This window comes from Tenrec ecaudatus, chromosome 11, assembly GCF_050624435.1.
Source record: "Tenrec ecaudatus isolate mTenEca1 chromosome 11, mTenEca1.hap1, whole genome shotgun sequence".
Classification (NCBI taxonomy): Eukaryota; Metazoa; Chordata; class Mammalia; order Afrosoricida; family Tenrecidae; genus Tenrec; species Tenrec ecaudatus.
Genome location: NC_134540.1, coordinates 58,377,940 through 58,404,947, shown reverse-complemented (window position 1 = coordinate 58,404,947; position 27,008 = coordinate 58,377,940). Strand labels below are relative to the sequence as shown.

Below are 27,008 nucleotides of genomic sequence, written 5' to 3'. Positions count from 1 at the left end.
TGGAAGAAGCACACCAGGCTGTGTGATCATGAGGTGGTAATGGTGTCAGGTAACAGGCACCACACGTCTCAAAATGAAGCAGAAAAAAACATATTGTTGAGAATGAGGTGGGTTGGAGCAGAGAACCAAAACCTATCTGTAGAAAATAGGACATCCCTTCCCAGAAGGATCACAAGGAAGGGATGAGTTAACCAGGGCGCAGTATAGAACAGATGAAACACACAATATTCCTCTGGTTCTTTGAGGCTTCCTCAACCCACCCCCAACTCAAACTATCATGACCCCAGTCCTGCCTTTCAGTTCTGGCTAGACTGGAGCATGAACAGTGGCACAGATAAGAGCTCATGGCACATGGAATCCAGGTCAGAGAAACCTCTCAGGAACAGATTTGGGAGTATCTATACCAGGAGGGTAGGGAGAAGGTGGAGTGTGGATGGGAGGAAGGGGGAACTGATCGTAACGACACCCCCCTCCCCACAGTGAGATGAACAAGAGAAACATGGAGGAAGTGAGACAGCAGTTGGTGTAAGATATGAAAACAATAATAATTTATAATTTATCAGGGGGTCACAAGGGTAGGAGGGGAAGGGAGGGTAAAAAAGAGAAGCTGAGACCAAGGTCTCAAATAGAAAGTAAATGTTTAGAAAATGGTGGTGGCCACTTATGGACAAAAAAGCTTGATGTATAGAATGCTGCGAGAGCTGTAAAATGATTTTTAAACATCAGGCTCGGTAACCTGCAGGGGCAGCCTCTTCCAGTTGGAATCAGCTCCGTGGCAGTGAGCCTTTTGTATTTTGATAGAAACAGTTTTAAATGCCCTAGAGGCCTGTTAGATAAACCTGTTTATAGGAATTTGATGAAAGTATGACTATAAATTATATAGGAATTTTTTGAATTTTTCTTGGAAGGCGAAAAGAAAAGAGAAAAGGGCATTCCAGGCAGAGGAAGCTGCAGAGGCAAAGGCAGGCAGCTAAGGGCCTCGGCTGTTGGGCCCATGTTGCTGTGTGGGCCTTCCCTGTGTTACAGGGGAGCTAAACCTGCTCCATAGAGCTTTCCTGGCCACCAGTGGGAGGGGGGATGATAAGCAACAAAACACGCATTCCTTCAGAAAAATCACATAGAATTCAGTGTTGCCGATCAAACTCTTTTTGGGTTTTTTTTGTCCATTAAATTTTTAAAAATTAAAAAAAAACTTTTTTGGGAAACACAAATCGATCTGAATGTATGTATATTTTAGAGAAGTTCTTTTCTTTTATTTTGTTATAAGGTTTGGTGTTACCCTCTGTGTTAGTCTGGGTAAACTAGGGAAACAAATCTACAGAAACTCATCTGTATATAACACAGAGAGCTTTATACAAAGGGTAAGTGGACATTCAGAAAGCATCCCAACCAGTGCTGTCCAAGCCCATAAGTCCAACATTAGCCCATATGTCCCACACCGATCCACAAAGTCCTCCTTAGTCTCACAAAACACACGCAATGACAGTGACTGCTGAATCAGTGAGTGTGTAAGCATCTCAGCGCTGACAGGGGTCTCCACATGGCTGCTCCAGTGCCGAGGGCTGCATCAGAGTAGATCCATGTGGCTTCTCCTCAGGGATGTCTTGCAGGAAGTGAGCCTTGCCAGCTGAAGCAGGGAACTGGCTAAGGCAATTGCATCTTGGTCTGACCATCAGAAAGCAAGAGACCCGAAAACTAGAAAGGTGAGGCTCACTGAGCCATTTATCTCTCTATTTTTCAGTTTATTCCACATGTGTTTATCAGTCAGCTTGGCACAATAAACCTTAACTATCTCACCCTCTATCCCTTATTGTGAGATGAATATACTTAGAAAAAAATCTATTGCCAGGAAACCCCTAAGGAAATCTGTCTCATTACCTATGTAAGTAATTTTCTATCTCTTCCCTAATTTAACTAGTATTTATTTCATCAAAGGAAACTGAGAGATGACTTATAAATATGAATCAGAATTGAATGCTTCAGTATATGTCAACTTGAAAAATATATGTGGGCTTCAAAAAGTTTGTGGACATAATGGAATTAAAAGATCATGGAATTTTTCTGCTGAGTGTGTGATCTATCTAACCCTACAGGATCGCTATGAGCTGGGATTGACTGGATAGCAGTGAACTGATTTGGGGCTTTTTATCTTCTTACTCTGTGAACAGTGTGTACATCTGTTTGTGCTGGTTCCTTGTTTCTTTAGAGTAGGGTCTGAGTAGAGGGATATATAAACTTTGTGATCAGTGCCAATATGAGGTGGTATCTCATAGTTGTTTTAATGGCATCTCTCAAATGGTTGGTGACCCTGAGCACATTTTCTTACTTTTGTTGGCTTAATATCACTTTTAGTGAAATGTCTGTTCATGTCCTCTGACCATTTAAAAATTCATTACGTTTCCTTTTTCTTATTAAGGTGTTACAGTTTCTCATAGGCTTTACAGATTAGTCCATTGTCTGATGTGTCATCACCAACAATGGCTTCCCCAGCCTGTGGGTACTCTTTTTACTCTTCTGACAAAATCCTTTGATGCACACAATTGTCTTGTTTTTAGCAGATCTGAGTTTTCTACTTTGTCTTCTTCTGTGTGAGTCTTTCATTGTGTTTGAGAGTGTGTTTATGCCAGGCACTGGGGCCCATAAGTTGCCCCTAATTTTTCATTGATTATTTTTATGGTTCTAGGATTTACACTTAGGTCTCTTATCCATCTAATGTTTGTTTTTTGTATGGAGGGAGGCACATGTTCTGTTGCATTTCTCAGCAAACAGAAATAACATTTTTCCAGCCTCATTTGCTGGCACTACAATTTTTATGGAAGCAGCTCGGCAGAACTGCCTGTCCCGCCCTACTGGGTGGTTTCAAACTGCTCAGCGTTGGGTGAGTGGTTGTTGTTTTTCGGTGCCATCACATCAGTTCTGACTCGTAGTCATTCTGGACTCCATGTACCAGAGACGGACCCACCACCGGGTCCTGCACCAGCCTCACAAGTTCTGTCGGGTTTGAGCGCACTGTTGCAGTCACTGTGTGCCAATCAATATGCCAAGTCTTCCTCTTGTTTGCTGCCCTTCTACTTTACCAAGAATGATGTTCTTTTCCATGGACTGGTCTCTCTTGATTACATGTCCAAAGTCCTTGAGACAAGGTCTCATCATCTTTGCTTCTAACGTGCATTCTTGTCCATGACAGATTTGCTTGCTCCTTTGGCAGTCCACGGGACTTTAAAAATTCTTTACCAGGACCATCATTCTTCTGCCGTCTTCCTTATCCAATGTCCGACTTTTGCATCCATATGAGGCGATTGATTAGTAAAGTGCAAGCAGTTTACATAATCCAGGGATCTGATGATATGCTAAGGCTAATTCATTAGGCTGTTTGAGCTACAGTGAGCCGAAGGCAGAAGCGTGGGTGTCAGGAAGACTGGCTATGGGGTCGAGGCCATCATTTAGGTGAAAGCCAATTAAGCAGTGCCAATGAGGGTGGAAAAGCAAACCATCAACGAGGTCTGTATATAGGAGATGAAATCATGTAGAGTAAATGACTGATGGGGTGTGAAAGAATGATAAAGAGTGTTTCCTTAAGAAATTGGACAGATAGAAGGCCCTAGAGAAGTTGATCCTTTTAGAGAGCAAATGCTTGTGTCGGGTTGGGGATAAGAGGAAGGGTTAGGTTTGTGATACTCTGGGAATTTCGTTCAGCCAAGGAGGACCAAGATGGGCCGAGAGCCTATACAGTGACTGCAGGCAGATTATCATCAACATCAGCATTATCCTCTTTGCCATTTTCTACCCAAACCGAGAATGACATTGAACTTCCTCAGTCACCAGTAGTGACTGTTTTGGGGGCCCAGAAGGTAGAAAGCAATGAGATCTTGGAATGGATGGGCTTTTACCAGGGCTGGGGCAACAGCAAGAGAGACGGAGCCTGCAGGGAGCTGACTCGCTTTCTAATACTCAGATTTATCCAACCTTCTGAGGAAATGAGGAGAAATAAAGAAATATCAGCAGTTTTGCTGGAAATTTCCCCTGGGAAACCTCATGCCTGCAGTCATTGCAGGCAATGAAAGGTAACTTCCACCAGGAGGGGTCAAATGGAGCAGATATATTTGGACACGAGCTGACGGTGATACTCCCCTGAGTGCATTCGGTCAGAGTCAAGGTGATTAGCTGGTATCCTCAGCACAGGAAATACCCCAATTCAAGCCACAGTATCAGACTCTTACACGGCACACTTGAAAAGTATCCCCTTTCTAGTGACAATTTCGGATAAGATATTCCATTGCCTCCAACAAGGACCATGAGCCAATCTTACTTAACCAGGATAGGCTTTTTGAAATGAGTACTCTGTTATACTAAAAGTACAGGCACACACACACACATTGTTGTTTAAATGATCATTGTTAAAAAATAATCTTAATTTTCTTGATTTCATTCTGGAAAATTATTTTTAAATTTTATTTAATAATCCTGTAGTGAAACTTCTAGTCTTGGGATGTGGTCCACATCCGAACATTCTCTAGTATGTGTTTGAAACTCAGTTCTTGCTCTCTACTTCTCCCCCTCCTTTTTTTTTTTTTTTTTTTTGGAGCTGTCGCATCTTAGAGAAATTAGCATTAAAGATCAAACTATTAGTTAGAGTTTCAAGTTTTTTGAGGTTTTTCCTATTTCATATATATGGTGCAGAACCTTTTGCTCGGTACATTACGTTATATTATCGATGCTGATCATGTCACTGAAATTTGTGCGGTGATATAGACATGGAAACAGGAAAGATGAAAAAAGACATCATGCGTGGTAAACGCTGGAAATGAGTGAGCTTCTCTGACCCGCTTTGGCTTTACTATTGCCACAAAGAAGGGATCAGGCGAAGCTCCGTGGTCATCCTCCTGAACCTATTCTGACACCTTCCCCAGCGCTCTACACTTATGCTGGATTTAATCATTCATCACAATGGCCGCACAGAACTCGCAGACAGCACTCCCTGGGAAGGGGAGTTAGTGGAGAAGTGAAGAGGGTACCGCATGTCCGGATATGTTAACTGACGACACAGTGTTAGACCCATAGCAATGCTACTCCACAGCAAGCAACCGTGTCTTGCTCTGGTCTTCAGTCATGAGTAGGGTAGAGTCATTGGTCCACAGCACCACCTCTCCTCAGCCAGCAGTCAAGTGTTTCTTCATCCTTAGCTTCTCAGTCACACGGTCCCTGTGGGACAGGAAGCCAGTCCATGTGTTATCCTGTCTCACAGTCCTGTGGAATCAGGCCCGATGAGGAGAAAGCACCCTGCTCTCCCAATGCTGCTGCTCTGGAGCTCTGCCACAGCCTCTGGTGCCTTTGGTCTCCATGAGCCCCCACTTCAGACAGAGACCTGGGATATGCTCTTCCAGAGGTCATCGTATTTATCGCTGAGTCTCAGATAGCAGCTCTTCATCACTGAAGGACATTGATGGAGGTGTGGCTTGTGTCTTTCCCAGGCCCCTCCCCCACCCCAGGGAAACAAAGGATGGTATCTTAAGTTACACCCTCTAGTGGTGTCTGAAGGTGACCCCAAGGAAACAAAGAATGTGGCTTGGTTTAATATGCTTCCCTGAGGTCAGGACTTAATCCCATCTGAATCCTGTAAAAGGAAACATTTTCCAAAATGGGATCATAACCACAGGAACAGAGTCTAGAAATGGAATATCTCAAAGAAGTCACTGTGGCTAGAAGGGTACAGTGTAGGTTGGTGAACAAGGAAGGCCCTTAAACAGATGGAGTGTCACAATAACTGCACCAATGGGCTCAAACAGAACAGCGACTGTGGAGATGGAGGAGAGCTGCGTAGTATTGGGTTCCGTGGTGCGTAGCGTCATACCTGGGGTCATCTCCAGGCTCATCACTATCCTGTGGCCTCACAGGAATAAATGAAACCATGGCATGAATTGAACAATATCTTGACAAGGAAAGAGCTGACCCATAGTGATATTCCAAGAAAGATTTCCAAGTCATGAAATCATGTACTTGAACTTGGCCTTCTGGGTGGTTTCCAGAGATAAATAAGTGTGCGGTGCTGACATTCAGGGCTGCTGTATCAGGATTTTCCTACAATAGAGGGGGTTGAATGTGTAACCTACCATCACTGGACATGCCTGAATGATGGCCTTTCACAGTGGTCTTGAATTTTCTCCTCCTGGCCTTTTTGATTCTGATCTGTGGCATTTTTGATCCCATTTCATTTCAGGTGTCCTTGCATTGCTTATGTATTCTATTTCTAATCTCATTTACTATATAATCACTTTCAGCTTCTGTGCTTCTACAGGGAGGAAACCTGACCTAGAGGCTATACCCCAGGGATAATTAGCTCTGACATGGGGTTTCAATATTACGAACATAAACCTTGACATTTTGGGAAAAATCAATATTTTATTTTATAATTATTTCTGTTGTAGCTCTACAGATAGCCTTATGTTGTCATGAGTAAGTGCAGGTTCAAGTAAAAAATACATTATTCTAAAATATTTTCTTAGAATGTGATATAAAAATAATTGGTCTTACCATGAGCAGATGTGAGAAAAAGAATTGAATGCCTTAGAACGTCCTTTATTCCTGTAAATGTTTTGGAAAGTATATAACCCATGCTTTGAGCAGTCAGACACCTAAACATAATAGAATTTTTTCAAAGGAGGACCCAATGAACTACAGCAGCTGGAGACTGGGTAGGAGCTCTCGCACCACAAGAAGCCTACTTCTGATCGTCTCATCATTTTCCCCTCTGTGTTCTGTATTTCATGCCAGCCGCTCTCAAATCTTTGAGTGGTGGAGGTAGTGTTGAACCCCACCTAGAAAATGCGCACATGCATGTGATCTTGTGTTTTTTAACTTCATCCCTTGAGGTGCATTAGTATGCAGCTGCCCTATTTTCATATGGTGTGGGCATTTTAAGTAAAAAGTCTACAGACAGACTGCTTAGGCTGGAAATGCTCATGCATCCACTCTGAAAAATGGGAATGGGGACAATCTTTCCTATTCCACGAAGATGATATGAGAAATAAATAAGGCCTATACAGGAAGCGAATTGATAATAGCATCCAGCACATTGTCAGGCAAAAGCATTTGCACTATAATTTAACCTACATTTTGTGGAGAGTGATTTTTATAAGATCTCACTGGTGGCTGTACAGCTTCAAACATGGTTTCTAAAAAAGAAACTGAGTCACAAAGGTGGCAGCTAAGTAAAATCTTTGTGCTTATTTCTTATTAATCTTGAAATGTTTCTTTCTGTAATGCTGACTGGAGGGAGGGACAAGATGAATAGACCTTAGAGTACACCACCTTGTGACATATTTTGCTTGTTTGTTTTTAATTCTTAGCTATATTAACATTCTATTAAGCACATAATCATATATAGAAATCTCTAATACATGCTTTCTGTTGTTCTGTCTGAATTGTATATATATATATATATATATATATATATATATATATATATATATATTAGCAATGGAGACTTCTATCCAGCGGACAGTCACTGAATCTCCTTGCTGAAATTATTGTGCTGGTTATGAAGGTATTCATTTTTTTAAAGTTTTTTATTGATTGTTAGCAATGAAAGAGTCATTAAGGAGAACAACACCTCAATGGTATAATTATTTATTTGTTTCTCATGGGGAAACTTTTGGGTCCTCCTTTGCTTATCAATTAGAAGAAGAGAGGACAAAAACACTTTTATTAGTTTAATTTAACCTTATTTCCTTAATTTAACTTATTTAATTTTATCAAGGCCCAAATAACAAGCCCCAGTGGCCCAGTGGCTATTACTCATGAAGTTGCTAAACAATAGGTCAGTCAGGCAAACCCACCATCTGCTCCATGGGCGAAAGCTCTGGCAACCTGCTTCCAGCAGGATTGCACCTTTGGAAACTCTATAGTGTGGTTCTATACTGTCCTATGGGGCATGTTTGATTTGAAATGAACTCAACTGCACACAACAACAAAACCCAAATAAGTCTCATTACTAGAAAGAGTAGCGCTCTTGTAAGCATATGAAAATGTAAAAACTATGCCTATAAAAGAGCCTAGCATTGGAGGGTCCCTGGAGGAGCCGCTGGCACTGACCAGGTTCTCTCTCCATTAGATGACAGACCATGTGGGCCAGTAAGCGTCCAGGCATGGAGTCAGCCAAAAGCTTTTGTTTCACACTAGTCTGATTCCAGAGTCACAGCAGTGACAACAGCTCAGACATGGGGCACACGGTGCCCAAAGTGCTAAAATTAGAACATACTGCTTAAAACTGACCGTTACCTTCCCCTCTATCCATTTTTAATTCTAAATAAAACACTCCTTAGAGGAATCTGCTATGTGATTGCCCACAGTCATGGGTTCAATTGGTGAGATAGACTTGTGCCACTATTCCCGTGGCTTCTTGTGACATTTTCACAATGTAGGCCTCTACAGCTCACTGAGATATGCTGCCCAAAGAGACAGGGTTTTCAATATTGTAAGGTGTCATTCAGTTCGTTCCTGAACTCCCCAAGAACAGAATGGAAAACGGCCCTGCCCTGGGCCCTCCTCCCCAGGTTCACTATGCTCGAAACCATTGTGCAGACACGGTGTCCCTCCTCACATGGAAAGTCTTTCTCTTCCTCACTGACCTTCTTACTTTACCAAGAACAATGTCTCTTTTAACCAGGGACTGGTCTCTCCTGATAATTTATCCAGAGCATGCGCCAGGTTGTTCCCCATCCTTGCTTCTAAGGAGTATTCTGGTTCAAGACAGATTTGTTTGTCCCTCTGGAAATGCCCAGTCGTTTCAGTATTCTTTGCCAGAAGTATAATTCAAATTCATTACTTCTTTTGCTGTGTTCCTTATTTATTGTCCCATTTTTGCATACCTATGAGGTGGTTGAAAATACCATGGATCAGATCAGGCACACCTTAGTCCTGAGAGTGATATCTTTCACCTGCAGCCCTTTATCCATGTCTTGTGCAACAGATTTGCCCAGTGAAATGCATCACTTGATCTTTTAACTGCTGCTTCCACAAGCATTGGTTGTGGTTCTAAGTAAAATAAAATCCAGAACAATTTCAATCTTTTCTCATTGATAATATTCTTTTCTGTTGGTCCAGTGTATTCTTGACCTTGAGTTTCAAGCCAGACTGAAGACAGCAGACTTTGATTTTTATCAGCAGTGCTTCAAGTCCATTAGGCTTTCAGCAGCAAGTTTGTGTCATCTACGTGTCGGATCTTGTTCACAAGTCTCCTCCAATCCTGATGCCACTTTCTTCTTCATCAAACCCAGCTTCTCAGACTGTGTGTTCAGCATGCCAATTAAGTGTGGTTCTACCTGCTTAAAAGTTCTGAATAGAAATTCTTTGTAGTGAATCATTCTTGATTTTTTTAGTGTCTATAAATCTTTGTCCACTTTTTTCCAGTAGGGTAGCCCAAGGTAATGATCATCGTTAACTTTATTTCTTTTTAATTTGATGACTAGAAGGGTAAACCCTTCTGAAGAACAGTGTTCAAACGAAGGGATACGAGGAAAAGCAGGAGACTGAAGGAGTGAAACTCATGAAAATTACTAGAATCATTCTTTTTTGGTAATCATTCTCTTTGCTTTCAGTTTCTTCCTCCACATGTTACTTGATTTCTCTAAATATTGTATAAAGAAATACATTTGTGCAGGACATGGATAACTGATATATCAGTTCTCTTCCCCCCACCCCCCACCTGTAATTTAAAGAACAGGAATGCCCTAAGCAAGAGGGAAACACGCATTTTCACCATGAACATTCCCTGTACCGCTCTTTCGTAGCTGCCATCAGAAAGCCAGTAACACCTATCAGATCAATTAACTAGCAACCCAAATCTAATTCAAGGATGCACACAAGCCAAGCAAATTAGTCATTGTCTGTTTCATCTGCAAGGTGCTAGGTGCCTTCAATTTAGATCAGAGAAGCTTTTGTTCCACTACAGGTGTGCCTGGAGAGACAGAAGGGCTTGGAAGAAAGACAAAAATATCCCACCATATGGGTAGAGATGGAACAGACAGATGGAGACCATCTTAGTTCTTTAAAAGCAGATTGTGAAAGATCTGAACCAAATTCAGGGATGTAGCTTTCAATTATGCCGTAACTGTTGGATCTTCAGACCATAAAACAGTTCTCTTTGCATTTCTCTGTATCTTTGGGGAAAATGAGAAGAAAAAGGATGTGATACACATGGATGGGTTTCAGGGGAGGACAGATAACGTCCATTGCTATCCTGGGGCAGTTATCTAAAGAGCCTGGGACCAAAGCCTTTACAATCTCTCCATAAACTTTAACTTTGAATTTCACCATTGCCACCACTTCAAAAGAGACAACACTTTCCTGGGAATTATAACGTTAGAGTAACAATGATCTTACCCATTCTTTCCTAATAACACAGAGAGCTGCTCTCGTAGGACCATGGGTGGAGCAAATGCAGACATTGCACTTGGATGTAGAAGAAGGGTTTGCACTAAGAATGGATGATAGGCAGGTGGGAAGACTCGCATTGAGAAAAACGTCCAGTTCACAATCCAGTCAAGTCAAACCTTGCAGAAAATATTGTCCCACCGATTTTCTAAAATCTGTGATTATCAGCCAGTAGAACCTCTCGTATAGGAAACAAATGGACATTTTCCTTGGCTCCACATAACGCTATATAACTCAAAGATAGTGTACAAGTGGACTGCTACAGATAAGAAAATGAGTTGAAAGATCCACAATCATATTGCAGGTTCGGTGGGCAGAGCCAGAAAGTTCTAGACACCTGAAATGTTTCCCATGAAACCCAGCTTCATTTCTACGACTCAAGTCATTTCACATCAGGGGCATGGGTGGGTGGCAAGGGCTGGGTGTCTTTTCATGGGCATATGTGTCTAAGAGAGCAAGGCTAGATCTATCTGGTCATGTATCTGTTGGTATTCCTAATACCTAAGAGGACAATATGCTTTATTCTTCCTGATTTCAAGGTGGGAAAAGTGTATTTCTGAAAGGACTTGCTAGCAGGGGGCTAAAGCAAGAGTCATCACATCCCAGAACTGATTATTCTAGAATTAGTAGTGATCTTGTAGGAGACATTCACTCAATTGTGTCTAAGCCTAAAGAACGCCCAGAAAATCCTCAGCTGCAGGCACCTCGGCTGCAGACTCACAGCAGCCCCACAGGACAGTAGACCGGTCCCTTCCTCGCTGAGACTGCACCTCGACAGGAGCAGGCAGCTTCAGTTGTGTCCCATGGAATGGCTGGTCAGCTTGCACCACGGGCTTTCCACTGGCTGCCGAATGTGGGCCTCATAGCACCACTCGAGGTTTCTCATTGCCCAGGCACTGAGTTAATCTCCTTCAGAATTGAAATGCTTCGGGAGGAAGCGCAAGCAGCCATGCTCTTGCCACTTTTCCAGTGCAAAGAAGATTGGAGGTGCTACCTGATACAGTGGGAGGGTCTGCCTGGCTGCTGCCATCAGCACTTGAGTGAGATGGACGTATGGAAGCTCTTCCAGTAGGGGACAGGCTATCTCCCAGGCAGAAATCTCAGGAATGGGGTTACCTCTTCTAGTGAAAGAACATTTTTCCAAGAAAGTGCAAACAAGCAAACAAAATTAATGTCATTCAAGCCAGTTTACTAGCACCTTCAGCAATTTGAAGGTGAAAAGGGGTTCTTCAAAATGATGTACTTAAAAAAAATTCTGCCCAAGGAAATGGACCCCTTGCACTAATGAAGATACCAGCTGCTTAAACCGTGCTTCCTTTGTTTCTCTGCTTCCCAAACTATTATCTGACAATCAAGTTTTCCAGTAGTATTGAGTGGTTCTCAATCTTTCTAATGCAGCGACCGTTTAATACATTCCTCATGATGTGGTGAGCCCCCAACCATAAAATTATTTTCATTGCTATTTCATCGCTGTCATTTTGCTACTGTCATGAATCGGGTGAACCCTTGTGAAAGGTTCACTTAACCTCCAAAGGGGTCGCGACTTACAGGTTGAGAATCACTGAACTAAGGGATTATAATTAGTTCATCTTACTCATTAAGAGTTATATTTATCCTTAATAATCGCATGTTGGTTTTGTTTGTTTATCAATGTCTTGGGGGTTGATAGTCAGGGGTCACAATATTAGGGTGGTTGACCATACTTTGATTTGAAAATTGAAAACCAGGTGTGGAAGGTAGGGACTTCATTAAGGCCCCTGAGTGGGCTTCCCATCCAAGGGTTCTTTCTTCCATCACACCCCTCATGATGGCCACAGCTCTCTGTTTGGCAGCCAAGACCTTAGGAGCATTGCTATCTTGTCAATACAATGCTTCTATATCTATCTAGAAGTTATAAAGTGTGGCAGCTCATGTATCAGTTCTAAGAAGGCACACTGACAAAAAAGACACTCATTGAGGCTACTACTAGTCGCCATGTATTTAAAATAGAAAGAGAAAATGATACCTGTCTTCTTAGATCTCTTGTTTTCTTGGTCATCTTATCAATTGCAATGTTTAGGGGATCTCCTTTTTCTTTTCTTCCAGTCTATTAAGAGAAAAGACATAATTTCTGGTTTAGAAAAGGAAATTATAGACACATTAAAAGTTTGAAACATATTCAGAAACACTCTTGAGTGGTACAGTCCCCATAAAAGCTATTATTTTAAACACAGTAAACATGATTTTGTCGATAGCATTGCTTTTCCCAAAAAATTAAAATTAAAATGGATGAAAATCAGTACACTTAGGAAAGCTACAAATATGTCTAAATTCAACTGCATACAAATCTTTTTTCTCCTTTTCCAGACATTTAGCTATTAAGCAAATATATCAAGGACACTTTGTTTTTGCCTTCAAATGAAAAAAGTTTCATGCTTCTTTATTATGTAAGCAAAGCTCTACTGAATAAAAGATGACTTTAAAAAAATCCAAACAACTAAATGTAAAACAAGTTTAAGGTAAATCACCATAATTTGGAATTTTATATCAGATGCTATATTGCAGCTTCCGTGCCAGAATCAGAAGAGGTGGTTTACTGGGAAATCCTGTGTCTCTAATCTCTGCTCTCTTGTGCAGTGGAATGCTGAACATGATAATAAGGAACTCAGATTAAAAATCATGAAGAACATTTCCTTATGACTGAAAAAGACATAGGGAAATATCTTTAATAAATGTGTTAGAAATTACTAAATTCATTAGGAAGTTTCACTAAATAATTCTTATTGTCCTTTTCTCTTGTGCGCTCTCTTTTATGTTGGATGCAGGGGGCGGGGGAGGGGGTCAAACAAAACACTCTATCTATTGTCTTTTTAAAAACAACCATAGATATGTAAAAACAACAAGCTTCACATATAGGTGAGGATGGGATCATTTACTTTAAGGAAAAGGTGTTTCAGAAGCTTTCTCCAATCTATTCAAAACTGAAACTCACTGCCATTGACCTGATTTCAACTCAAAGCAAACATATAAGACAGAGTAGAACTGTCCCCGTGGATTCCATGACTGGAACTCTATGGGAGGAGAAAGCCGTGTCTTTCTCCCATTGCATGTCTGGTGGTTTTGAAGTGTTGATCTTCTGATAACAAAATTCCTTCTCCAACCTATGAAAACATCTGAATCTTAGTTGGATACTTCACAGAGGCATTTATTTTTGGCCCTATGACAAGGCTGTTCATGTTCCACACCACTTCTGAAAAATCTTGAAATTCTCCATAAACTCAAAAATTAGCAAGCACGCTGTCAACAAGGCAGTTCATACTCATAATTCCCCCTAAATGGGCTTTCCAAAGTGGGAGCAAACAACCTCAACTTTCTCCTATACAGCAGCTAGTAGGTTTGAACTGCTGACTTGGTGGTTAACAGTCTGACACTTACTCTGTAGTATCCCCAGAGCTCCCTTAATTCTTGATAACAACTGTACATATGGGGAAATGAAATCACAGGTCATCAGTTGAGCTTACCAGAATATGATGACCCGGGAATCCATAGGCCCTTCTAAATAAATTTTCAATTGTTGTATTTCAATGATAAAAATATGGGTAGGTAATTCCATACTCATCAGCTCTATTGACTAAGTTTAAAGCAATCACTCTCTACAACTCTTGGTTGATTAATCAATTTCTGTGAGTATCTGATACATATTTCTATAGTGTTTTCATTTAAAGCCCAAACCAGATCTTATATGAGCCTATTTTTAATAATATAAACTTCTTCAAATCCTCATCATCATTTTGTAACCCCGAAACTTACTCACTTGTCATTTAAATTTATACACAGAGGCTTAAGTGGACATGCTTAAAAGAATGTGGCTAATATATTACAGCTTTGAAATATCCATACGCAAATAATTAAAGGAAAACAAAATATGAGTATTTGGATAAAGACACTGCACAACCTCGTTTGTGGGGGAGACCGGACTGAGGACTTGTGTGCAAGCAACTTTCCAAAGTCTGGGATGCCCCAGAGGAGCAGCCATGCAATTCCTGTCCTTGTTGACTTTCTCACGTGGTTACCTCATGGTGAAGGTAGCATGGACCCTGCATTTTCCAGTATCAATAAGCTATATCTAAAAAAGGGCATAACTCGTAAATATGAACCATCTTGCCAGGCACTGCAGGGGACACACAAGCGGTGAGAGTAACACTCCTCAACCTCCAGGAGTCCAGGTAAATAGACCAGAAAGGAAGGCTAATAGAAGGAACACCAATGTGTGAGAGACTAGCAGGCTCAAGGGCTCCCTGAAAAGGCTTAGAAAAGGGAGAGGATATTGTGTGAAGACTTGAGGAAATGTCATAAGGCTGGGTAGAAGAAGTTAGCTGGACCTTAGACCCTGTATAAATTTTAATGGGGGTTGGGGAAAGTCACTTGAAAGATTAGATTAGTGGCAGAAAAACACCAAGATTGGAAATTCAATGGTGGGTGTTTTGAGGGGAGTATAGTCCAAAGAAGTCTGACTAGCTTTAGAGGTAAATTATTTCTAGAAGAGCTTTGTTATTGAGTGGTTAATGCTGAGTGCATTTTGATCTGTGCACCCAGGAGATCTCTGGTGACATTAGCATTCCATAACACTGTGCTATCAGGATTCTATTAGTGCAATAGCCATGAGCCTCAGTTTTTCTAGATTCTAAGTCTTGGACTGAAGACAATCTAGAAATGCAGTCAACTCGGGTGCCATATTTATGCTCACTGAAAGGGAAGCTGAAGAGTATTTAAGTAAGATCTGGAGTTTAGGACATTGGGCCCTTTAGAATCCTTTTAAAATCAAATTTCTGTTTAATAAAGTACGTGTACAGGAAAAATTGTAGTAGACTATCAATACTTCAATTGCCACTCATGTTCCTGTGCTCTTTGATATCACATGTAGATGTCAATTAAAATTACTAGTCTGAAAGGCCAACAAACAGTCCTTGAACTAACTACAAGATTTTCTTTCTTGTTGTGTTTTGTTTTTTTGTCATTGGTTTGTTGCTGTTGATGTTTTGTTGTATATTGTTGCTTGGTTTTGCTCTGTCTAATTTTTGTGCATGTTATTACCTCTGCAGGTTTGTCTAAATAAGATAGGCTGGATGAACAATCTGGAGGAGAAAACAATAGGATCGACAGTTCCAGGTGGACATGGGAGAGGGAGAGTAGGGAGGAAAGGTAGTCATATTAACAAACCCAGGGACAAGGGAACAACAAGTGATCCAAATCAGTGGTGAGGAGGGTGTAGGAGGCCTGGTAGGGCATGACCAAGGATAATGTAACTGAGAGAAATTACTAAAACTGAAATGAAGACTGAGCATGATAGTGGGACAAGAGGAAAGTCAAAGGAAATAGAGGAAAGAGCTAGGAGGCAAATGGCATTATAGAGGTCTAAATAAAGGCAGGCACAAATGTAAATATATTTATATGTGAGGATGGGGAAATAGATCTATGTGCATATATTTAGTATTAAGGTAGCATAGGTTTAGTATTAAGGCAGCAGAAGGACAATGGGCCTCCACTCAAGTACTCCCTCAATGGAAAAATACCTTCTTCTATTAAATTGGCATTCTATGATGCTCACCTTCCAGACACAATCACTGAAGACAAAGCGGGTGAATAAGCAAATGTGGTGAAGAAAGCTGATGGAGTCCGGCTATCAGAAAATATAGCATCTGGGGTCTTAAAGGCTTGAAGGTAAACAAGCGGCCATCTAGCTCAGAAGCAACAAAGCCCACATGGAAGAAGCACACCAGCCTGTGCAATCACGAGGTGTCGATTGGATCAGGTATCAGGCATCATCAGAGCAAAAATCTTATCATAGTGAATGAGGGGGGGAGTGCAGAGTGGAGACTCAAAGCCCATTTGTAGGCCACTGGACATCCCCTTACAGAAGGGTCTTGGGGAGGAGACAGCCAGACAGGGTGTGATGTAGCAACGATGAAACATACAACTTTCTTCTAGTTCCTAAAAGCTTCCTCTTTCCCCACTATCATATCATAATCCCAGTTCTACCTTACAAATCTGGCTAGACCAGAGGATGTACACTGGTACAGAGAGGAACTGGAAATGCAGGGAATCCAGGGCAGATGATCCCTTCAGGACCAGTGGTGTGAGTGGCGATACTAGGAGTGTAGAGGGTGGGTTGGAAAGGAGGAACCGATTACAAGGATCCACATGTGACCTCCTCCCTGGGGGTTGGACAACATAAAAATGGGTGAAGGGAGACGTTGAACAGGGAAATATGACAAAATAATCATTTCTAAATTATCAGGGGTTCCTGAGGGAGGGGGGAGTGGGGAGGGAGGGGGAAATGAGGAGCTGGATAAGAGTTGTGTGAGCCCCTAATAAAGCAATTAAAAACAATCACCAGTCTGAATGAGATAGGAAGCCAATCCCAGGGAGAAAGAAGTCTTGCCTCCTAGTGTCAGGTTGCCATCATTAGGTCTTTGGCTAACGATTTGCCCCATTTTTCATGTCTGTGTTTCCTCATCAGCAGACCGAATAGCATAACATACTCCTAGTCGTCTTTGCAAGGCCTGCGAAAAAAATCAATCATGATGCCACTTTGCCAGAAGCAGTAAAAGGCATTAGCAGTGTTCAGGGTAAATAGGTGTGTTTGCCATACAATGAATAAAATCCTTTATTTGGAATCTACATAGATAGTAGTTTTGATCACCTGTACTTCATTTTTCTCCATGCAGGTAGATGATACCTGAAAATCTTGTGAAAATTGGAATTCCTACAGAAAATGTCATTTATCTTAAGGAAAGACTCTTTGGGCACCTCCTTTTAAAAAGGTAAGTGGTCAGAGATGCTTCTAAATGGTGAAATAGAAGCAAAGCAAAAAGCCACTGCCATCAAGTCAATTCTGACTGATCGTAACACTATGCATGGTTTTCAAGGCTGTGGATCTGCACAGGAGCCAATGGCCTCATCTCTCCCAAGGAGCAACTGAGAGGTTTGAACTGCCTACCTTGTGGTGAGCAGCACCAGGCCTACCTAAGAGCACTACAAGGGGACCAAACTCTTTACATAGGAGGTTCTTGGATGTTTTTACTAAATAAGTAAGGATTTTGATCATTTGGGGTAAATTCTAGATTCCAGGAGGTCAACCAGAGGCCTCATCCAACTCTTGCTTCACAACCCCAAGTTGTATGAGACAAACACAACATTAAGACTAGTTTCGTACAGGGAAGAGGAGAGGAGACCCGCGTTTTCATTTTGGCATCATCATCTAAGAGTTAAATGAATGCGTATGGTTTTAAGGCAGTCTCCTTGTCGTGTAGAGGAAACCCTCACTGCACATTGAGAAAAGCTTAGCAGTTTACTACAGAAAAATAGCTGGGAAACCCTCTGAGGCCAGGTCTACTCTGACACACAGGGAGTCACCGTGAGTGGGAGGGAGTCACCGTGAGTGGGAGGGAGTCACCGTGAGTGGGAGGGAGTCACCGTGAGTGGGAAGGAGTCACCGTGAGTGGGAGGAAGTCATAGTGAGTGGGAGGGAGTCACCGTGAGTGGGAGGGAGTCACCGTGAGTGGGAAGGAGTCACCGTGAGTGGGAAGGAGTCACCGTGAGTGGTAGGGAGTCACCGTGAGTGGTAGGGAGTCACCGTGAGTGGGAGGAAGTCACCGTGAGTGGGAGGGAGTCACCGTGAGTGGGAGCTGACTTTCCTGCCACTGATTTGCTTCACCTAAGGAAACAAACAAAAGTAGGTTTAGCTACTCTTTAGCAACTGCCTGGTGGCCAGAGCACCTTCTTTAGATGCCAGTCTTATTCATTACAGGATTAGGAACCTGGTGCTGAATGAGTGAATCACGGAGTACAACAGCCAGAAAAACCACCAAGAACTTGTAACTAGGCTTCCTGTTAGCTCAAGAGAGTTCAGAAAAGGCTGGAATTAGCATTCCTTTTAGGTTTTTTCTCATCTCTAAAATATCGATACATCCATCGATTCATTTCACTACTACTCGTTCGATTACTCTGAAAAAAGGTTATGTTCAGAACAGTTCCTGATCTATCTGAGGAACCTAATAAATGCCAATTGTCCCTCTTTCCGTTCACCTCAAAGATGAGGACAGCATATAAAGAGAGAGGACTGTATTTCTGATCGCTTTGCTAATGGGGACCGAAGCCCCACGGGTTGCTTTTAATTCCTTATCTAATCCATCTTCCATCTCTAACATTGTAGGATTTTGTGATTTTATAGTGTTTCACGTGTCTCTTCAAAAACTATATAGACTAGGGGGTACACCCACCCCCAAACGGGGTTGTACTGGGAGGAGTGGAGTTTTCATAGCATGCGATCTTCCCACTAGGTGACCGTTCTGAGTTAGTGCACCCAGTGGTGTCATCTGGGAAGGTTCTCTCTGGTTACAGTGAATTTTTTCCTACTGAATTTTTCGGTTGAATTTTGTTTTGTTTTTTGTGACGGTCAATTTAAGAGAACAGCGTGCAGCTGTGAAATGTTTCCTGCTCAAGAAGAATGCCGCAGGCACTGTTATGATGTTGAACATGGCTTATAAAAATGGGACTATGGGAAAAATTCAAGTTTACAAGTGGTTGCTCATTTCAAAAAGATGAAATGTCGATTGATGACAAATCTCATTCTAGGCGTCCATCAGCTTCCCAAAAGGATGAAAATGTCCACTTGGAGTGCATTTGGAGTTTGTTCCATCTGATCATACTATTAATCAGCTTTCTAATTAGTAGTTCTGAACAGTGTGCAGTTGTGTAATAGTGTATAAAAAAGGCCTTATTTGTGCCAGATGGGGGGACTGATTTTGCCACCATGACAATGCACCTGTTCACCTAGCCATCTCAGTGAACCAGTTTTTGTCAAAAACAGCATGCCTGTCTTACCCCATGCACCTGACTCACCTAACCTCACTTAGTGAGACTTTTTTTGTTTCCATGAATGAAGAGGGACATGAAAGGACAGCTATTTGGTGACACAGAAGAAAAAATGAGGGTGGTGTTTTCAGCCATCCAAACAGATGGTTTTAAAAAATTCTTCCAAGAATGGAATCACAGGTTTAACAAATATATTAGTGTAATGGAGAATACTTTGAAGGTGATAAGGTTGTTTTGTAAAAAAAAGTAAATACATAGGTTTGAAAAAAAATTCCAATGTGAGGATTACCCCCTCCCGTGTCCTTGTGTGTGTGTGTATTTGAGGCATATTTCCTCTGTCGTTTTGTTTATAGATCTTGTGCACCTTTTTTAGACCTGCTTTCCACTTGCCTTTTTTATCTTTACCTGCAGAGAATGAGTCTGCAATAGATATAGCCAGTTAATAAGTATCGTTATTGAAAGAAAGGAAGAAGAAGAAGGAGACAGGCAGGGACACGCTCTCAATTTGCTCCAGGCAGCTTTTCTGGCTGCCATCTGTCATGCTAAGGAAGTGCATGTTTATTAAACTTTATTTGTGTTAGTCTTGGCGCACTATTTTACAGAACATACTCATGGTAAATTCGTGCCTGGAATTGACTAGAGCAAAGAAAAGATAGTTCTTGATTTGGGTTATTATCAGAACTGCTTTATTTTCCTATCCACTGCCTCTAAATCTAAGTGCAATTTGGAAAACAGAAAAAAAGAAACTCGTTGCTTTCAACTCAATTCCTAATTCAAACAACCACTTGCCAAAGTATCAGATGAGTCTAGGGCAAGCAGTTCTCAACCTGTGGGTCGTGATCCCTTTGGGAGTCAAATGACCCTTTTGTAGGGGTCACCCAATTCATAACAGTAGCAAAATTACAGTTATGAAGTAGCAACAAAAAATTTTATGGTTGGGGTTCTCCACAACATGAGGAACTGTATTAAAGGGTCGCAGCATTAGGAAGGTTGAGAACCACTGGTCTAGAGGAGCTTCATATTTCCAGGGTAGTCCTAAAAAAAATCACAACTATTCATTGAAAATGTAGTTTTTATAACAAATTTCAATAAAAGTGCAATCTTTTATTTCAACATTGCCTTTTAATGCTCTCCTTTGGGAAGTAAAGGCCCTTCTACTTTGGGGACGGATCTTTATTTTGTTCTTCTCTTAATTCTTTACTGTTTCACCATATTACTATCTGTTGCAGATTGGAGTGTACCTCTAAAATATGTGTTGGAGCCCTGCCTCCTCTAAAGGTGGATGGAATCTCATTAGGGGTAAGGTATTTTTGTTATGTTAATGAAGCTGTATTAGATTAAGGTGAGTAGAGAACCTAGTCAGTTCTGAGTGATATTAGGAACAGTACAGAGAGACAGGAATGAGCTCATGCTGAGACATATGGCAGACAATGAAGATCACCAAAGAGCTGAGGAGCATTGAGACTATTGAAGCAGAGTCAAGGGTCTTGCCCTAGGGCCCACCTAGTAGTCTTCTCCTATTGCTGATGCCTGGAATTTTGACCTCTAGTTCCTAAACTGTAAAATAATAATAATAATTTCTGTCTTTGAAACCACCAATGAGTATTATTTTTTACAGCAACATAAGAAATGAAGACGATACATATCACCTCTTCTGAATGACCAAGAACACCTGTCATGGGTCTGTACAAGGAGGGGGATTCAAAAAATTCATGGAGAAAGTGAAATTAAAAATTTTTAAATGACAGTAAAAGATAATGGAATTTCTCCACAAATTTTTGGAAGCCCTCTTGTCTATATTGAATGACAGACAGCTGATACCAATTTTCTAATTTATAAAGCAAAACATAAGGCATGATAACTTTTTAATTTCTTATAGTGACTTATGAGAATTCCATTGCTGGCTATTCACCATGCCAAACTCTCCCTCATCCCAAATGTAGAATTCTAAGAAAATGTTTGTTTGTTGTTTTTTGTTTGTTTGTTGGAACTCTAGGAATGAATGCCAGTCTACCATTCTAATGATTTCACACTCATTTCTGGGCATCCTATTGCTGGCTGGACTTACTGTAGGGACACAGAGTTCTACTCTCTACCTTTCCCTTAATACTATCTTCGATCTTGATTGCATTTGTGAGAAATATTTAAGATATGTTGTAGGTGTGGACCTAATATATTTAATAATTGGGAAACTAACTAAATGCCATTGTTGTTGCTTGAAAAAGTGGGCATCAGAGCACACAGGAACACAGAGGACTCTGTTGCTAATTTTGTGGCCATTCAAAGCTATGGACTAGGCAATGTGAGTATGGGGGGAAAAATAGCCTTTGGATCTAGCAGTCAGCATATCAAAGTTAGAGAGTTGCTTGCATGTGCTCTAACCCCACACAGAGAAGTCATATCCGTATTACAAATGGCACCATTATTTATCTAACCTTGAACAAGTCACAATGCCTGAATATTTTGTGTAAATCACAATGGAAAAAGTGGGCCTTTCTAAATATTTTCTTTTTATTTTGCTAGTGACGTCGGGAAAGAAACACAGGCGCTATCACCTTAGAATTGACGAAGAGTCAGACATGGCCACAAACCATAGCCATGTTCAAAATGCAACGTTGACACTATAACTACATCACAACCAGTGATTCTTTTAAGACCCTAATGTAGAATTAAAAGTGGAAAGATGAAAAAGGGGAAAAAGTTCACTGACAAAAAGATGGTGTAAAATGTATCTATGGCATGTTTCTACAAGACGTTAGGAGCATAATACTATCAGGATTCCATTGATAGACTATCAGGCCTTACTCATTGGCATTGAAATATACAAAGAAGTGTGTTTGACTTGGTTATGCTACTTGTAAACTAGGAGACTAAAATCTCCGTTTTGCCTAGTGTTTTACCCTCAGAGCCTGAAGCTCTGTCTGCCATATAATGCTATTGTTATGTACTAATGACAGTTATATGCTGTCAAGTCATCCCGGTTCACTGTGATCCTATAGGATAGCATAGGACTGCCCCAAAGGACTTTTATTGAAATATTAATGGGAGCAGATTACACATTCTTTTCTCTAAAGGAAGGAGGAAGATCTACAAAGAAGCTGAGCCCTTAACCATTTGGTGACCTGAAATCCTGTGTTACATATTTGATGTTCAATATATTGTATTAAGTCAATAAATTTAGTCAAGTGTATCTAAATTTAAACGTATTCATTAATGGATTTGCTAGTATCATGAATTATTAAACCTCCTTTTTCAGTTGATGTTGGTTATCTGTCACTTGCAACATGTGTACAAATGTGCTTGACACAATGTATGCATGGGTGGATCGATTGTGATAAGAACTGTACAAGCCCCCAATGAAATGATTTTTTTTAAGCTTAACTAACTTTGTGATTGTTGCTTGATGCTGTGAGCTGATTCCAATTAATAACCCCATGTGATAGAATACAACTGTCGCACAAAGTTTTCTTGGCTGTAATTTTTATGGAATCTGATCTCTGAAGCTTTTTCCTGTGGAGTAGCTGGATGGGTTCTAACTGCCAGCCTTTGACTTAGGTGGCAAGTGTTTATGTAGGGGAGCCCTCAGGGCTTCCAGACCAGGTCACACAATTTCAGTGGAGGACGGTGCAGAGGGAAGGACTACAGCACTTCCGGGGGAGGTCAGACTTCCCTGATTCATTCATGAGGGTTTCCCCAGCACCAGTCCCTGCCCAAGTTCTAAATGTTATCATCATATTTTTCTCCTAAATCTTGTTAGACACCAGTCTCAATAATATCTCTAGAATTCATACTGTCCCTCAAATGCCTCTGCCCACGACACCCACCCATCTCTAGTGCTGTCTTGCCACACCGCTGCACCCTTTCTCGATTTCTCATACTTAGTACAACATACTGGGCTAAGCTTTCAACTCCTCCGCTCAATTTTCCTCAGATTCTTTTTACTTCTGACTGGATCTTTATATTCCACCTACTTGGCCTGCATTGTCAGACTTCATAATCTCTAATCAATCTGTTAGATTGGTCTCCAATCAATTTCTTACTTCACTGACTCAAAAACGTCTTGCTTCTCTTTCAGACTTAAAAGTACATTCTGCCTTGATCCTATTCAACTTAGTGCCAATGGTTGATGCATTAGCTACTAACCAACGTGCTGGAGGTTCAAATCCATCTAGAGGTGCCCAGGAAGAAAGACCTGGTATCCTACGGATGAAAAAGCAGCTTTTGAAAACCCCAATGAAACACAATTCAGCTCTCACACCTGGGGGTCACCATGAGAGAGAGCTGATGCCATGGTAATGTGTTCCTTGAACCCATTCATGAGGGATAGCTGAAGAACCCTTTCATCTTGGGAGGGCACCTACAGTGATCTCATGCCTGAAGATCTTCCTTCCTCTGTCAACATCGTTTGATTTTGATTTGTGATGAATAATGCAGCTGCTAACAAGGGGCAGTGGTGCTTCAATGGCAGACATCTTGCTTTCCGTATTGGATTTAAAAAAAACAACAAAACAAACAAACAATTTCACTGCCATCTAGTTGATCCAGACTCAGAGAGCTTACAGAACAAACTGCACCTACCGTATTTAATTTCTTTTTTCCCCATATTTAATTTCTAAGGCTGTAAATTTTATGGGAAAGGATAGCCTCATCTTTCTATAGCAGAGAGGCTGTGGTTTCATGTGGTTGACCCTGCAGTTAGTAGCTTAACACATAACCCACTATGAACTCCTTGCGCGCGGGACATCAGGAATCAGTTCTCATCCAACGCACTTCATGCGCGGCCATGTGTATTTTAATGCTAGGAAGTAGGTTTCAGCAAAGTTTTCACAGACAAAGACTGGGGGAAGGCCATGGCTGTGTACTTCCAAATATCAGTCCATAAAATTCTCTGAATCACATGGTCTCATCTGACACTGATCATGGGATGGTACAGGGCTGGACAGTACGTTAGTCCATTGTCTGTGGGTTCACCAGGAGTCGATGGCAGCCATCAGCAGCATCAAATCAGCAGCATCAAAATACCCTCCTTTGTCATGTAACACATTTCCATGTGTCTGTAATAAGATAGGCGCCCTGGTGGTACAGTGCTTAAGTACTCTGCTGAGAACGTGAAAGTTGACAGTTCAACTTGCCCGCTACTGCATAGGAGCACGTGTGGTAGACTGCTTCTAGGAAGATGCATAGCCTGGGAAATAAATTGGGGCAGATCCACTCTGTTCTCTAGCATCGTTAGGAGTTGGAATCAACCCATTTTTTTAAAAAAATGGTTTCAACACCACTTGTTGTTTGAGGCTGGAGTGTGCCTTTTTTAAAAATGTTTTTTCTTTTCCCCAGAAGATTGAGCATGAACCTCACAAAAATGATGAGGGGAGTGCATTTCTAGATGAAAGGCTGGGTGGTGTGAACAGGCACCTGAGGATGGGAAGGAGAAATGAAAGGGATGCGTGATTGGGAAACTGGGAGATCCTAAAAATAAATTTTACCTACTTCAAAATTTGCTGATCAAAACCATAGGATGTGGCTGCCACCTGTATAATATTACAATTCTTGCTCCCTGATTTAGTTTATCAACACAGGTGTAGTCCTCAATGATTATCTGTCAGACAAGTCTGCATAGAAGATATTTTTCAGTAAACCCCCCTCCCAACCCCCAGATGATTGCTAAAAGCCAGGGTTAATTAACCACTCATTACTTCTCATCCTAAGAGCGATCATGAAATAAGGGAACTGCTGAAAAATGCCATTGCATCTTTTTAGTTGAGATGAAAGTAGTTAAGGCAAAGTGCAAATTTCCATTGATTTCACATACACACACACAAACACACGTGTACCGATACGGAATAAACAATTGAAATTTCAATGGAATTTAAACTTCGTTCCATTTTTAAGTGTGCATTCCCCCAACCACCGAGTCGTAGTTAAGGCTATCAGTGCTTAGAAGACCGCTGGGTTGTGGTCATTTCTTTCTGGAAAATAGATCGATAGCCATGCTCAGCTTACTGAGCTTTCATGGAAATCACAAAACATTCAGGCAAAGGGTGCCTTTAATCACAAGAGGCAAATCCACAGTCATCGAGTTGATTTCACACATAGAAACCATGGTTTCTGAGGCTGTAACTTTCTACCACCAGAAAGCCTCATCTTCCTCTTGTGGAGTGGCTGGTGGGTTTGAATCACCAACTTTGCAGTTAGTGGTCCAACATATAGCACCAGAAAAGAAGGCTGAGCATAAATCTCAAGCTTGACTTTCGTCTGCATCATCTGCCCACATCTCAAGGACCAGATCCTCTAATAATTCCTCCAGCACATCTTCCTGCCCTTGCAGTTCCTAAGGATCTACCCTTATGATCTACCCTTATGAACATCTGTAACTAATCTACCATTTATGTGGTGCCTGATAAACAATCACCAAGCAGGTAACAATCATGGACTATGCAACTTCCTTACATTGTAAATTAAATTTCAGAGGCCACTCTCTAGAGTTAGCCTACAAATATAAATATCATACAACTCCAATATCAAAAATAAATATGTAAGCTGTAGCATGATGTCTCGTGCTCTGAGGGCACTTGTTAAGAGAACAGGTCCCTTCTTCCTAGTTTGAGGCAAAGGTGCTCCAGGATAGGATGATGTCAGCCAGTTACACTTGTCTGAAATCAGCCTAATATTTCCGGCACAGAGCTTTTACACAGAGTAGGTGTTAGATTATTATCCATTTATATTACGGGAAGGGGCAGTGAGTGTGCTGGCTGTTTGAGATGTCTGAATGACATAGAACCTCGGAGCCAGGCTACTTCTGTGCCAGGGTGCAATTGAAAGCTAACTCTATCTTCATCTGTTGAGGCCCACTTTCCACTCTCATTTCCTTTCTTCTCTGCTCAAAACTCCCCTCCACAATGGAACCCACCCACCCATGGTCATCCTTAACGGGGTTTCTGACACTGTAAACACACCAAGAACAATGCATTTCATCACATTCTTCTCTCAAAGGGTTTCAGGGTGGAAAATGGGGAGCTTTCAGAGAGAAGTATCACCGTAGCAGAGCATTTGGTCAACTGAGCCTTCACTGGGCCAAGCCTGGAAAGCAGATCACAAAGAACCACAGAGCTCTTCCGTTTTGTCTGTCCCACGGCTCAGAAAAGTGAGGAGGATGCCTAGGAGACACTGGACAGAGGAAACACAAGGTTCTGAGACACAGGGACCCTGGCAGAGACCACCTTTCAGTTGCCCTCTCCAGAGCTTCTGTCCCACCCAAACAAGCACGCGTTCCTCCTTCTCCTCCTCCTGTGGTCGAAGTCTGTGAGGACCATTGCTTCTTCCAGTCCCATTTGTTGCCACCAGCACCCTCAGCTCGATTTTGGTGTCAAGCTGCCCACAAAACGATACAGAGGTGCTGTTCACTGAAATCCTGTCACACGGAGGGAAGCAGCAGGGGACACTATTTTCTTCTTAGAGATGGGGGCTGTTAAACAACTTCACGACTAAACTAGGCACTAGTCAACCCTGATCTTGAACTGTTACGGTTTTTAGCCCTTTTGGTGTTGTCCTTGCGGTCCCCTCCCCCCGGCTATGCCCAAGAGGAACTCGGCAGGGCTGGGGCTCTTCCTGGAGCCCATCTCCACATCAGGAAGGAAATCCAGACTGCTCCCCACCACCAGGCCCAGCGGGCTCCCAAACTGCCTGAGAGTTGAGTGAGTGATCGATCGGCACTGCTCAGGCTG

General features: G+C 41.6%; 1 protein-coding gene across 4 annotated transcripts in view; it reads right to left on the bottom strand.

The window, feature by feature from the left end:
- The window catches only part of CTNNA2 (catenin alpha 2), a 1,186,106-nt gene that overhangs the window by 329,024 nt on the left and 830,074 nt on the right, over positions 1-27,008 (bottom strand). For all 4 annotated transcript variants that reach the window (XM_075562525.1, XM_075562526.1, XM_075562527.1 and 1 more), the window contains one exon: positions 12,437-12,517. In XM_075562525.1, the coding sequence (XP_075418640.1) occupies positions 12,437-12,517 (81 nt within the window). The remainder of the gene's footprint in view (positions 1-12,436; positions 12,518-27,008) is intronic.